This window comes from Schistocerca americana, chromosome 4 (assembly GCF_021461395.2).
Source record: "Schistocerca americana isolate TAMUIC-IGC-003095 chromosome 4, iqSchAmer2.1, whole genome shotgun sequence".
In the NCBI taxonomy this organism is placed as follows: Eukaryota; Metazoa; Arthropoda; class Insecta; order Orthoptera; family Acrididae; genus Schistocerca; species Schistocerca americana.
The window spans coordinates 27,148,602-27,164,296 of NC_060122.1; the positions used below are offsets into that span (position 1 = coordinate 27,148,602).

At 42.6% G+C, this 15,695-nt stretch overlaps 1 protein-coding gene across 1 annotated transcript in view; it reads left to right on the forward strand.

Annotated features, from left to right (window-relative positions):
• LOC124612552 (odorant receptor Or2-like) overlaps window positions 1-15,695 on the forward strand; it is a 170,473-nt gene that overhangs the window by 112,288 nt on the left and 42,490 nt on the right. The window contains exons 6-7 of the mRNA XM_047140827.1: window positions 6,904-7,003; window positions 9,146-9,247. Of these exons, the coding sequence (XP_046996783.1) occupies window positions 6,904-7,003; window positions 9,146-9,247 (202 nt within the window). The remainder of the gene's footprint in view (window positions 1-6,903; window positions 7,004-9,145; window positions 9,248-15,695) is intronic.

Consider the following 15,695-nt stretch of genomic DNA (forward strand, 5'->3'; position numbering starts at 1 on the left):
GTGTATTCATCTCTTGGTCTCACCTCTACCCTCTACTCTGCCCTCCAATGCTAAATTGGTGATCCCTTGATGCCTCAGAACATGTCCTACCAACCAATCCCTTCTTCTGGTCAAGTTGTGCCACAAACTTCTCTTCTCCCCAATCCTATTCAGTACTTCCTCATTAGTTATGTGATCTACCCATCTAATCTTCAGCATTCTTCTGTAGCACCACATTTCAAAAGCTTCTATTCTCTTCTTGTCCAAACTATTTATCGTCCATGTTTCACTTCCATACATGGCTACACTCCATACAAATACTTTCAGAAATGACCTCCTGACACTTAAATCTACACTCGATGTAAAAAAAAATTCTCTTCTTCAGAAACGCTTTCCTTGCCATTGCCAGTCTACATTTTATATCCTCTCTACTTCGACCATCATCAGTTATTTTGCTCCCCAAATAGGAAAACTCCTTTACTACTTTAAGTGTCTCATTTCCTAATCTAATTCCCTCAGCATCACCCGACTTAATTTGACTACATTCCATTATCCTCATTTTGCTTTTGTTGATGTTCATCTTATATCCTCCTTTCAAGACACTGTCCATTCTATTCAACTGCTCTTCCAAGTCCTCTGCTGTCTCTGACAGAATTACAATGTCATCGGCGAACCTCAACGTTTTATTTCTTCTCCATGGATTTTAATACCTACTCCGAATTTTTCTTTTGTTTCCTTTACTGCTTGCTCAATATACAGATTGAGTAACATCGGGGAGAGGCTACAACCCTGTCTTACTCCCTTCCCAACCACTGCTTCCCTTTCATGCCCCTCGACACTTATAACTGCCATCTGGTTTTTGTACAAATTGCAAATAGCCTTTCGCTCCCTGTATTTTACCCCTGCCACCTTGAGAATTTGAAAGAGAGTATTCCAGTCAACATTGTCAAAAGCTTTCTCTATGTATACAAATGCTAGAAACGTAGGTTTGCCTTTCCTTAATCTTTGTTCTAAGATAAGTCGTAAGGTCACTATTGCCTCACGTGTTCCAGTATTTCTACGGAATCCAAACTGATCTTCCCCGAGGTCGGCTTCTACCAGTTTCTCCATTCGTCTGTAAGGAATTCGTGTTAGTATTTTGCAGCTGTGGCTTATTAAACTGATTGTTCGGTAAATTTCACATCTGTCAACACCTGCTTTCTTTGGGATTGGAATTATTATATGCTTCTTGAAGTCTGAGGGTATTCCGCCTGTTTCATACATCTTGCTCACCAGATGGTAGAGTTTTGTCAGGACTGGCTCTCTCAAGGCCGTCAGTAGTTCCAATGGAATGTTGTCTACTCCGGGGGCCTTGTTTCGACTCAGGTCTTTCAGTGCTCTGTCAAACTCTTCACGCAGTAACGTATCTCCCATTTCATCTTCATCTACATCCTCTTCCATTTCCATAATATTGCCCTCAAGTACAACTCCCTTGTATAGACCCTCTATATACTCCTTCCACCTTTCTGCCTTCCCTTCTTTGCTTAGCACTGGGTTTCCATCTGAGCTCTTGATGTTCATACAAGTGATTCTCTTATCTCCAAAGGTCTCTTTAATTTTCCTGTAGGCAGTATCTATCTTACCCTTAGTGAGATAAGCCTCTGTATCCTTACGTTTGTCCTCTAGCCATCCCTGCTTAGCCATTTTGCACTTCCTGTCGATCTCATTTTTGAGACGTTTGTATTCCTTTTTGCCTGCTTCATTTACTGCATTTTTATATTTTCTGCTTTCATCAATTAAATTCAATATTTCTTCTGTTACCCAAGGATTTCTACTAGCCCTCGTCTTTTTACCTACTTGATCCTCTGCTGCCTTCACTACTTCATCCCTCAAAGCTACCCATTCTTCTTCTACTGTATTTCTTTCCCCCATTCCTGTCAATTGTTCCCTTATGCTCTCCCTGAAACTCTGTACAACCTCTGGTTCTTTCAGTTTATCCAGGTCCCATCTCCTTAAATTCCCACCTTTTTGCAGTTTTTTCAGTTTTAATCTACAGGTCATTACCAATAGATTGTGGTCAGAGTCCATTTAAAACCTGGCTCCTAAATCTTTGTCTTACCATTATATAATCTATCTGATACCTTTTAGTATCTCCAGGGTTCTTCCATGTATACAACCTTCTTTCATCTTAAATTGCAACGCAGTGTATTTCGAGTGTGAAGTTCAGAATATCTTCCAGTAGTTGCTTTGTCACTACTTTGTGAGTAAAGTGGAACCACTTGTTGGTCAGTAACTCTAACTAAGATCATCAATCTTAAATGCGAATGTGCGTGAGATTATAACGTCTCGTCTTGACAATATTTTTCAATATAGCAACTTTTCTTTATGTTCAACCCACGTGGGGTGTACTTTGTGTGACCAGTACCACGTGCTTATACAATTGTTTGACCCATCAGGTTAGTAGTAAGATGATAGTAACCAGTTCGAGGTTTTTATTTTGTAAATTGCTTTTCGATCCAATTTATTTTAATTATCAAAATTATTGTGGAGTTACACTATTTGTGTAAACCAAGTTGACCACGTGAAGCATGTGGTGTAATCATCAAAGTAGCCCTCAGCTATTCTTTTCGGGAAGGTTTCACAGAGAGTTAGTATGAATTTAATATGCCAGTGTGTGGTAATTACATGACGGACAGGATTGCGCTTCAAACGTAACTTGTTTCAACGTTCTTCGTGTGTTATTTTATGAATGCAGTGTTGTGTGTAGTCTCCCAATCTTGGCTCCGTATTTGATGCGTTCCGTAAGATTGCAAACTCACATTTTCACAATCCTAAATAAGGCATCAGTTTAGTTATGAATCAAGTTTGATAAATAAGGCACAAGTTTAGTTATGAATCAAGTTTTATATGCTGAAATTTTAACGGAACAATGATCAATGTTAAAATAAATGTCCAAATATAAACTGATTTATTTCTTTTCATTTAAATTGTCTTTTTATATATATATATATATATATATATATATATATATATATATCACCGGTTATCGTAAGATGAATACTAAAAGTTAACTTCCTCAGATAGCTCACAGCTTTTAACCTACTTTTATGGTCTTGAATATCAGCACCGCTTTCAGAACAAATTAATGCAACAACATTACAACGACACTACGTGTGTTCGTCCGTCTATTTCCCTTTTTTTTTTTTTTTTTTTTTTTTTTTTTTTTTTTTTTTTTAAAAAAAAGCAAGTTGCCAATCTTTCCATCACTTCTACATCTTATCAAAATCAGACTGAGTATATATACAACTTTCTTGAGATAGTATCTCGTTATAGATAATTTCATCATATACAGGGCTATTACAAATTATTGAAGCGATTTCATAAATTCACTGTAGCTCTATTCATTGACATATGGTCACGACACACTACAGATACGTAGAAAAGCTCATAAATTTTTGTTCGGCTGAAACCGCACTTCAGGTTTCTGCCGCCAGACCGCTCGAGAGCGCAGTGAGACAAAATTGGCGACAGGAGCCGAGAAAGCGTATGTCGTGCTTGAAATGCACTCACATCAGTGTCATAAAAGTGCAACGACACTTCAGGACAAAGTTCAACAAAGATCCACCAACTGCTAACTCCATTCGGCGATGGTATGCGCAGTTTAAAGCTTCTGGATGCCTCTGTAAGGGGAAATCAATGGGTCGGCCTGCAGTGAGCGAAGAAACGGTTGAACGCGTGCGGGCAAGTTTCACGCGTAGCCCGCGGAAGTCGACGAATAAAGCAAGCAGGGAGCTAAACGTACCACAGCCGACGGTTTGGAAAATCTTGCGGGAAAGGCTAAAGCAGAAACCTTACCGTTTACAATTGCTCATGGAAGAGGATGCGTTCAGTGCGAAACTTGCTTTCAGTGATGAAGCAACATTTTTTCTTAATGGTGAAGTGAACAGACACGATGTGCAAATCTGGGCGATAGAGAATCCTCACGCATTCGTGCAGCAAATTTGCAATTCACCAAAAGTTAACGTGTTTTGTGCAATCTCACGGTTTAAAGTTTACGGCCCCGTTTTCTTCTGCGAAAAAAACGTTACAGGACACGTGTATCTGGACATGCTGGAAAATTGGCTCATGCCACAACTGGAGACCGACAGCACCGACTTAATCTTTCAACAGGATGGTGCTCCACCGCACTTCCATCATGATGTTCGGCATTTCTTAAACAGGAGATTGGAAAACCGATGGATCGGTCGTGGTAGAGATCATGATCAGCTATTCATGTCATGGCCTCCACGCTCTCCCGACTTAACCCCATGCGATTTCTTTCTGTGGGGTTATGTGAAAGATTCAGTGTTTAAACCACCTCTACCAAGAAACGTGTCAGAACTGCAAGCTCGCATCAACGATGCTTTCGAACTCATTGATGGGGACATGTTGCGCCGAGTGTGGGAGGAACTTGTTTATCGGCTTGATGTCTCCCGAATCACTGAAGGGGCACATATCGAACATTTGTGAATGCCTAAAAAAACTTTTTGAGTTTTTGTATGTGTGTGCAAAGCATTGTGAAAATATCTCAAATAATAAAGTTATTGTAGAGCTGTCAAATCGCTTCAATCATTTGTAATAACCCTGTATAAAAATAGTCATTAAGATAGAACATGAACAGCAAAGGTCCAAACGCACTTCCCTGCGGTACGCCTGAGGATAGTTCCACATGTGTGGCTTACCCTATACCGTACTTTGTCCTCCATACCATGAAACCTTGTCAAAAATTTCGTTTGACACCCCATGTTATCGTGCTTTAGTTAACAATCGTTTGCATAATACTGACTCAAATGTTTTTCAGATGCCAAGTTATAACAAGATTGTTACTTTGTTACGTGGAAGACTATCTGCTGAAGTTATTTAAAACTGTCATCAGACCAATTGTGAACATTCACGAATCATTTTCATGGAGGAGTTCCACACCACAAAATATATTTGTGAGGATGTGTGATAGTCACGAAGGGATATCAACTGTTAGGTTGTGCTTAAACAGAATCACTATCAAGGAAACTCATTTGACGATATATATCCAGTAATTATAGTCAAATCTGGTCCACGTCATTACGGTGGCATCACCATATACTACTTTCGTTTGGTGGTAACTAGTGTCCTTGGCACGCGGGGGCTGTTCGGAAATGAATGATAACATCATATTGTCCACACTTAAATCTTGATACTTTCGATGTCATTCATTCATTACCGGTTCTCCTATTTCCTCCCATTTTTGTTTTTTTACCTCCACTTCAGTGTTGACATAATTACATTAGAGGAATGTAATAACACTTTAGCAAATGAGTTGGGAATTATTTCTCTTCCGGATTTGCCCATAGTATATGTCTAACCATCCTGTTAGAAGCATTGATATTATCTGTGAAGATTATATATGCTTCGCAGTTAACAGTGTCATACGAAATAGGCATTTGTGAGGGGGTCTTCCTCTTAAAAATCCGCACTGGTCATTTATTGCAATTTTACCTCATATAACCTTTAGCCTTCTCGTTAATATACCTAATTCTCAGCATTATTTCCTTTCCCTTTCTTAAACGTTGGTAAAACAAGAGTTTCACTCCTATCATTTTGTTTATAACAAGTGTAAATATACTTCCCTGTTAGGGAAGAAATTTGGTGAGTGTTACACTCTTTCTAATCTTATGAAACTCCTACCATGTCTACGGTCCATAATTACTTTTCTCTCTATAATCTCTACCCAAAGTCTCTTATAGTAGTTTTCTCCTTTTTATACTGGCGTGCTATTAAGGACTACCTTGTCCTTTTGGTTTCTATTAAGAACTTTACTTGTTTCGAATGCCACGTTTGATTTACATGCAAATTAGCCTCACTTTCACTGATACATATTTTCCAGCTCTTTCTTTTCGGTGTTCTTCTCTTAGTCCTATTGCATCCCCTTTTTTGCATTTTGTTTCACACTCAATCTGTTTCCTACTTACTTGATTCGGATAAGCTTTTTCTTATGTCTCATATATATATATATTTCCATGTTATTGCTCTGTTCTTTTGATACAATTGTCATCTGTTTTCTAACGTTTCACATTCTACAGTGGGCGTTATGTTCGCAATATTATTGCATTTTATATTGAAGTGATGTTACTGACGCAAACCTATCATCCTGTATTATGTAGAATCAGGAAGTCACTAGAAAACAATGCAAAGCCACAGTAATTATAAACGAAAAAGAAATTTGATGTTTCTAGATCCACTTTTGCTTTGTCTAGGGCGCACAGGAGGTTTCTGAATGCATCTTCTCGTTAAGTATCACCCCCAAGACGGTGACCTGACCGGCTGGTCACGTCTGCTTCTTGACCATGAGCACCGAGCCCTGGTTAAACTGCCACTCAATGAAAATCGCCTCTAGGGGCCAATTTGCCCAGTCGTGATATGCCAGAAATTTTAATTTTTGAGAAAATGCTTACTGTCCCGTCAGACACGTAATTTTAACCTTTAATAAGTTCGTTGTGACTGTTGAACCTAATCTGAAGGTGTTGATACTTTCTTTGTTGCTCTACGCCAACATATGATAATTATGATGATCTTTTAAGCAAATATCGAAAGATTGAAAAATTTCCAAAATATTACACCGTAAGTGTCTTATGTACAATGTCGGAGCCCTCAGGACGTTCGTCAGAATAAGATGAGAGCCCTCCACATGACTGAGTAAAGTGCTGTGGAGATAACTGCTCTCGCTAGATAAACCTGTTGACGGTATTAGTTAAATGTTGCTGGACTTAGGATTACACAGAAATAAATTCTTCACATAAGATATGAATTTACAAACACGTTATTAACGTTCTACATCATTTCTGTGTTTCTTGGAACCGAAACAGATGAACGTAGTATACAGTGTCCTGGTTTACAACGCAGGTAATTTCCTCTTCCTGATTCCTACAGGTCGGTGGAGGAGATGGAGTCGCTTCTGAGCCCCTCCGTCCTCGCGCAGTTCGCCACCAGCACCCTCGTCATCTGCTTCACCGCCTTCGCTGTGATGACAGTAAGTACGGCGCATCTGCAGCTGCTGTGTGGGGGCGCAACGGCTCGCGTGCAGTTACTATTGCGATGTCAGCCACATCCCGGAAGATCATTTAAGACTGATTATGCCTTTCAGCGTTCAGTCTGGAGCGTAGTCCTCCTTATAAAATTCCTCCATGATCTCCTATTCAGTGCTAACATTGGTGCCTCTTCTGATGTTAAGCCGATTACTTTAAAATCATTGTTAACTGAATCCAGGTACCTTCTCCTTGGTCTACCCGGACTTCACCTACCCTCTACTGCTGAACCCATGAGTCTCTTGGGTAACCTTGCTTCTCCCATGCGTGTAACATGACCCCACCATCTAAGCCTGTTCTCCCTGACTACTACATCTATAGAGTTCATTCCCAGTTTTTCTTTGATTTCCTCATTGTGGACACCCTCCTGCCATTGTTCCTATCTACTAGTACCTGCAATCATCCCAGCTACTTTCATATCCGTAACCTCAACCTTATTGATAAGGTAACCTGAATCCACCCAGCTTTCGCTCCCATACAACAAAGTTAGTCGAAAGACTGAACGGTGCACAGATAACTTAGTCTTGGTCCTGACTTCCTTCTTGCAGAAGAGAGTAGATCGTAGCTGAGCGCTCACTGCATTAGCTTTGCTACACCTCGGTTCCAGTTCTTTCACTATGTTGCCATCCTGTGAGAATCCCGGAAGATCAGCTAACCTAAATTTAACGAGCTGTGTTCACTGCTCTACTACTCGCACGCCACCTCTCCGCATGAACGCAATATTTTGACGAAAGATGCAACACTTGTTTTCAAAGTCGTTGCTTCATGTGTCTGGGAACGATAGGACGCCTCATGGGAAATAACTTTTGTTCGAGACAAAATATTGGCTGACGCTTCCCAGCGATGATCGGTGTCTTTTGATTGAATTCGCCGGCCATGGGACGACTGAAAACGCACGGTCTACTAACCTTGTGTTTTGCATCTATGTACTATATACCCAGTACATTGATAAGGTGATTTACTGCGCCGGCCGGTGTGGCCGAGCGGCTCTAGGCGCTACAGTCTGTAACCGCGCGATCGCTACGGTCGTCGGTTCGAATCCTGTCTCGGGCATTGATGTGTGTGATGTCGTTAGGATAGTTAGGTTTAAGTATTTCTAAGTTCTAGGTGACTGATGACCTCAGAAGTCCCATAGTGCTCAGAGCCATTTGAACCATTTGATTTACAGCACGATAACCTGAAGAATGGGTCTCTCTCAGTGGAGAGATATTTCACAAGCGAACCAGCATCTCGGCCTACCACGCACGGCAGCCGACTGCACGATAGGTGACACACGTTGTCTACGCCCTACCACCTCTCTGGGGCATAACCTGCGTCACAACCTGTACTCGTACATACAGTACGAATGTCCCGTACAGGGGAGGACATTTTAACTGAAAGTCCGTGCCTGGTATCGGCGGATAAATCCGATATTGTAGTGTCTGTATGATAATGAAAACGAAGCAGTGTTTCTTGGGACATGCATGCCGGTAATCGTGCACAAATAGCCAACGCAGTTAAGGCGACCGCTCGCATAAAACGGGAAATCAGCGTTTGGGTCCCGGTCTGGCGCTAGTTTTCACTGCCGTCGCTCCCTTATACAGCTGATCGCTGTTCGTATTTGCAACAGCGAATACATTGCATGGCTGTATTAAGTTCTCCCATTTGCTAACAGAAGTTTATCTGAGGGAGAAGAATTCAATGCTATTAATAAAGTGAAAGGTGACTCAATTATGCTACGCAACTATTCCTTTGTGTGTCTTGAGATTTGTTAAAATTAGCTCTGAAGCTTTGTGAAAATATAAGAACCCTCAAAACAGGAAGATCTATAGTTTCGTTCATGTCTTGCAAAGGATCCAGTGTGCTACATTCTGTACTAAAGCCTTTGTTCTTTTGTTTCATTAAAATCCAGTATGTTTGTTAATTTTAGTGAGCATATTGATCATTTTGTAGAGGAGAGTGATATGCCTGTAATCTCTTACATCGTATGCATTCCGTTTTTGTACTGGGTAAACATTTTGCAGTGCAGAAATTCTGTAATTATTTTGTAAGTTGCTTTCGTATTAGCATTCTGCAAGTAGCTGTCAGCTTCTTCACCTTTGTTTCAGTCGACGAAGAGACAAGAGATGCCCGCTTATGCCACGTACCTCGCCACCATGTTCTACGAGTTGTTCATGTACTGCTGGTACGGGAACGAGCTGCTCGAGCAGGTAAGCTGGCATGTCAGACGTACGCATGGGCGTGTGTTTGCATGCGTAGATGTTACAGGAAGAGTGATCGAGATCCTACACTGCCTGGAAAAAAAAAAGAAGAAAAAGAAGTTCCCGGAAGACCAACGGATGTCACTCTAGCTTGACACGCAGTCAGCGGGTATGTAAGTGATAAGATTTACAGTCCTCTGTCACTAGTGCAGCGGCCACCAGAGTGCATGAGTGTGGTTTGCGTACAGTGTTGTTTCCAGGCCTGGTAGGATATACGGAGTGTATCATAATTAAAAGCGCACACTCACACAATTGAAAGTACACGATAGTTGAAGCAAACAAGTCCCACTACGTATAGGTCCAGAAACGAAGCCGGCCGGACTGGCCGAGCGGTTAAAGGCGCTACAGTCTGGAACCGCACGACCGCTACGGTCGCAGGTTCGAATCCTGCCTCGGGCATGGATGTGTGTGATGTCCTTAGGTTAGTTAGGTTTAAGTAGTTCGAAGTTCTAGGGGACTTATGACCACAGCAGTTGAGTCCCATAGTGCTCAGACCCATTTGAACCATTTTTGAACCAGAAACGAACCGTTAGCAAGATAATTGCAATTGTTTGGTTACCAGACATCACTGACTTGATCCTACGTAAACGTCATCTCAGTTGCGAAAAGGAAGCAATACTGTGAAACATTAAAAAAAAAGTTAATAGAGATACTTTGGTAGAAGTGCAGATGTTCTGAATGAACACGATAGCAGTTAAATGACTGTACTCGTAGTTAAAGGAGGAGTTCAAAGTATCGCCCGTGTACCAGGATGCAGGCACCTGCCCTTCGCCACAAAGAGTTTCGCATGCTTTCAAACACGTACGAATCAGTTCGAAATTCTTGAGAAACACTAAGTCTCGGACACAGTACTCCAACTATGTTAATGAGAGTGGCGTACACTGTATCCTTCAGGTGGCCCCAGACACAGAAATCCATGTGGTTCATATCGGGTGATGCTGGAGGCCGCAGTACAGGTCCTCCTCGCCCAAGCCACATTGGCCATAGCGGCGCGCTGGATGTCATGTCACTACAGCAACAATACGTCCCGGTGTTCCATCATACATGTACCACGTCCTCCGGCGTTGCTCTGAGGCAAGTTCCTCAACCATTCTGCAAGATGATACCGCGAAATGGAAGGTAATTCCGTGCATTGAGTTTGTATGGTAGCAATAGCATGTATTGCCCGGTAAGTATTTACGTAAAATTCTCTCTGACACCCAGTTAATGAATCAGGCAAATCACCTTGCGCCAACAAGCATATTAAAATTGTTTTAAATAAAAGAAATTCTTGACAATCGAAAAACAAAATTTAGCGCATTTGAACGGTCAGAAACAGTAATTCCTCAAATCAACTTTCGCCCACTGGGGCAGGAGAGGGAGGCAGAATAACAGATAACAACAGCAATTCGTGACAGCGTTGCAAAGGGTTGATCTCGTACGCAAAGTGGTTCAGGTGTTCAAAAATTATAATAGATGCACACAGATTTAACAATCTGGCGAAGTTCTTTAATAAAAGAAGTCAGATACTTTTATTACCTACTGACTTCACAAACTAAATAGTACGTGAAGGTGCCTCTTTGTTTTGAAATAGTTGTCAGTTTAGGAGACGGACACCAAGCATATAGTACTATACAGCCAGGCCACCTTCTGGGCTTCTTTACCGTATATGCACAAAAACAATAATAATAATACTCCTATGCTCCGCTGCAACATACGAAATACGAAATTATATTAATGAAGTTCCTATAACACAGTAGATATACGCATCAACTGGACAGCATAGACAAAGACACAAAATGCAAACCAGTAAGGAAGATCTAAAAAAGTTCTCTTAAGAGCACAACTCACTAAAAGACTGACAAGACAACACGCAAAGCTTGTGTGATCACCAACGATCTCTTCAGCTTCAAAAGCACGGCACACGCTGAGTCTGCACACGCAGACTCAGCAGTTCACAATGTGTACTAAGAATGGCCACAAATGTTGTAATACAACTGACCGATGAGTGCTCTCTCGCCTGGTTGTATGCAAGGCACAGAAAACGGACTTGCTAGATGCAACGTAACCAGGATTATGGGGCTTAGGACATGTGTTTAACACGTTCAAATTGCTGTCTCATGAAAAGGCAGTTGCTCACCGTAACGATACCAACCGTTTTCAGCTGAGAAGAAATTCCAAGCCAGGTTGCCATCTGCGAAACGCTTTTACTGGCCAGTGGCTCTAATCCAGATGGACGTCACACCACCAACAGTCCTCATTGCAGGCAGCCATTTCCAGCCCTGCGATCAGGCCGCCAGGAAGTGGAACACGTCCACAGCAGCAGCAAACCGTGGCTACCACACTGTGCCTTCAATAAGCCAACAACTCCTAACATATGCCATGCATGCCGACATCCCTGCCGCCTAGCATAACAGCGTCCACCACTTAGCAACCGGGCAAAGACGTTCCCGCAGAGCGGTTCCTATTAGTAATCACACACACGCAGCTCAGATAGGCCTCAGTGTTAATGGTAAATGTCGGGTTGCGCACAGCTTGTCGTTGCATCCACTGACAGAACGTTTGACTCGCACGTTGTCCACCTCTCGCTGGACGTATTACGGATAAATTGAACTGCAACGCAGTATTCTACAAACACTGCTGCGGCTCATTCCAGGAATTTGTGTGGCAAGACTCCTTGTCGACATGCCTGTAGAGTGTTCGACTGTTTCCAGCACCACATCTTCAAGCAGTGGCGTAATTCGTGCAGGCCTGCCCACTCCTGCAGCATGCTCGTAGTTTCCTGGAGTCGTTGGTTAATCCACACTTGTAAACGTTCGAGTCTCGGGGTGCCTTCGGCCAGGATATGCTTCTCGGTATGGAAATGCAACATCCTGTGGATGGCCGTCAGTCTTATCGTACGCGAAATGCATCTGCATGCGTCTCGTTACTGTAACGTTCCCTGTTACGATCGACACACGTGCAACACAACTACCACTTCACGAACAACTGATGTGTGTGCCACTCTGACTGTGTGCTGTACTTTCGTATCCATTCACAACTCTGCTTCTCAACAATGTAAACAAAGACCACACCACACAACAGCATGTAGGGTTCACATAGAATCACGTCAGCACTGGCTGATAACCACAAACTAAATTATCGAGACTGTGTTAACTGAAGTTTCTGTTTGAACTACTGTGTAATTACTATGTGAGTTTACGCTGTTAATTATGATACACCCTGCATAAGGGTCGTGAAGAGCATAAGCTGTCCAGGCTTCACAGTGAACGACATGGAGATGATACTTGCTTGTGCTAGACAGCGGTGTCAGCATTTGAATCTGGCAGAATATGAAATGAAATGGATCTCAATGTGGGTGTCCACTCGGATCGCTGGTCGAATATTATAATGTCCAGGTTTGTGGGGCATATGAATGTGAGTGTGCCCCAGTGTTGGATTGCATGGGAACCTGAGGGCAAGCGCACCCGCCGCCAAATATCCGGTCGACCACGTCTGACAACCACGAGGAGGGGGGGGGGGGGGGTCGACGTATTGTCAGCAAGCACGTCGTGACCCCTTAACACCAGTGTCTGCCGTTTGAGAACAAGGAATGGACTGCCTGCGCAATTCTGTTTCATCCTGCATCACTGGTCAGAGATCAGCAGTAACCGGGCGAGGGAATTACTGTGTCACGCGTAGGTTGCCGCTAATACCACAACACGGGCGGTCATGTCTGGGGGGAATACCGTGCCGCGTGAAGCATGGACTGCTGATCAAAGGCGTGCTGCGTTGCCGCACCACCCCAGGCGTGGCCGCCTGCTGCGGATAGGTCCGCGTCTTCCAGTGTCTTGCAGGGTCACGGCGGTGTTACTCGAGGTGTCGCGAGCCACGGGGTTCGGCACCAGGTCACGCCTGCTAGTACACGAAGGAACTCTGATAGCACAGTGGTACACTACGGACACCCTGCGTTCTCATGTGTTACGTCACATGTGACGGTGTTGTGGTGCCTTCGTTTCGATGACTTTATGTATATCCTTGTCATACCGTAATTTTCTCCGGTGAGCACAATTTCCTATGTTACTTACTGCTTCCCTTATTTTCTCTTCCTGACCTTTATCCGGGTGTGATAGCTTTGGCAATGGTGTAGTGCGTTCACTGGGTTCCGAAGTGTGGCATAATAATTCGTGGGTCGTGTAGCCTGTTGAAGGATGAGGCAAGTTGTTATGTAATGTCTCAAATAACGGTACCAGTTCCGTCCATTTTGTATGCTGTTTGTGTGCATATGTTCTTACAAATCAATTGATATCGCAGAAGATTCTTTCCATGGGGCTCGCTTTGGGGTGGAATCTCGTGAATAGTATATGCCTGATGTTTTGTTTGCATAAAAATGCCCTCCACTAACGACCCGTAAAATATTTTGAATTGTCTGTCAAAATATTCTGAGGTTTTCCCACATTTGGGATGTAGTCCTTTAATACACGCTGTATCATAGGGTTGGCCGAGGTGGTTTCCATCATATACAGCTTCACATACTTCGTAAACGTATCATAAACGGGAAATATTTTACGCCGCCACGAGCGGTTGGTAGTGGTCCCGTGACGTCCACAGATACAAGTCGAAGTGGATAGATAGGAATTATCAGGTGTAGTCCTGTTTTGCAGCCTTGATTGTTGGATTTTGCTTTCTGGCAAACTTCGCATGTCCTTACTATCCGTTGTACCACATATTTGAGGTTTGGAATGTAACAGTACCTTCGTATGATGGCAACACATTTTTGGATTCCCACGTGTCACCACGCTTAATGAGTGTAACAAACAAAATTTTCTATGCATTGGTGGGGAATACACACGCACCATATTTCGGAATCTGTGTTGTTTCTGTGATACACTACATTATTCTCTCGTTTATATTGCGAGTTTTGGTTACTTGGTTGCTTCTGTCTTGTTGACTGCTTTATTTCTTCCCACGTAGGATCCTCATCTTGCAATTGTACGATATTCTTAAATAGTTACAGATACTTGCGTCGGTGCTGCTGTGACGTCGCCGGCCGAAGTGGCCGTGCGGTTAAAGGCGCTGCAGTCTGGAATCGCAAGACCGCTACGGTCGCAGGTTCGAATCCTGCCTCGGGCATGGATGTTTGTGAAGTCCTTAGGTTAGTTAGGTTTAACTAGTTCTAAGTTCTAGGGGACTAATGACCTCAGCAGTTGAGTCCCATAGTGCTCAGAGCCATTTGAACCATTTTTTTTGCTGTGACGTCATGAGTAGGAGTTTGACTTCAGACACGCCCTCTATAACTTCCTTAGCTTTCCTTTAATGTACATGATCTTTAAATCATATTCCTGTAAAACTGACGCGGTGCAATTTTAGTTTTTTATTTTTCAACGACGCGATTCACCTTATTTAGGCATCTTCAGGTTATCTTAATTTGGTATTTCTTAGAAGAATCCTTTAGTCAGTGTAACCAAAGGGCATCGTCGAATATATCAGGCCAACATCGCCTTCGTTAAACACAGTACGCCGTTCGTTACTTGCTGCATAGCACTTTATTCTCTATTTGTTCCGATATCTGACTGTCCTTCTCAGTTAGCCAATCTTGGAATTATTGTTCTACTTTGTTAACTTGTTCGGCTAAATGTTTGTCTATAGTTTCCTTTTGAACTACTTCAAGGTTTTCCGTACGGCGTGTAAGTTGTTCAGCCTCGTCTTTTATAACTGTATGTGCCGTTTGCAACGTTTGCACGTCTTGTGCCATGTTGCTGACTATGTTCCACAATGCGGTGTATGCGTTTTTCATTTCATTTATCTCCGACTGTACTTTCTAGAACTGTTCATTTATGCGCTCTATTAATGCTTCGTCTCGCTCTTCGACTTGTTCCCTTATTTGTTTAAGTATCTGGTTATTTCGTTCCTCCATGATTCTATCTCTTTCTTTCGTTTCTTCTTTCCGTAACCTGTCCCTCTCTTCTAACTTCCTGAGAAATTCCGCGAACAGGTCGGGTAGCGCGAACATACAGGCGTCGTCGTTAAGCTATTCATTGTGATACTGCTACTTGCATTGGTATCGGCTATCTGTTCTGGTACTTCCATGTACTGACTAGATCTTGGTGATTCACCTGAAAATAGCTTACCACCGTTATCGTTCCTATGGTTAGTAGTAACGTCTACCATCTCCTTATCACGATGAACATCGCTTAATAACGGAAAACTATCCCGCATATTTGTATCCTGATTCTGTGGTGGCTGCATAACTCGGCCAACTTTACCCATACTAACAAGAAATCCACACAAACTGCTTCACACACTTTAGCGGTATACACTTTCACTGTGTACCTACTTACTACAAATACTGGTGCTGGACTATAGGAGCAGACTATGCTTTCTAAAAAATGGCTAATATCTCTAAACTCACATTGCTACCACTTGCTTAACGATTCTT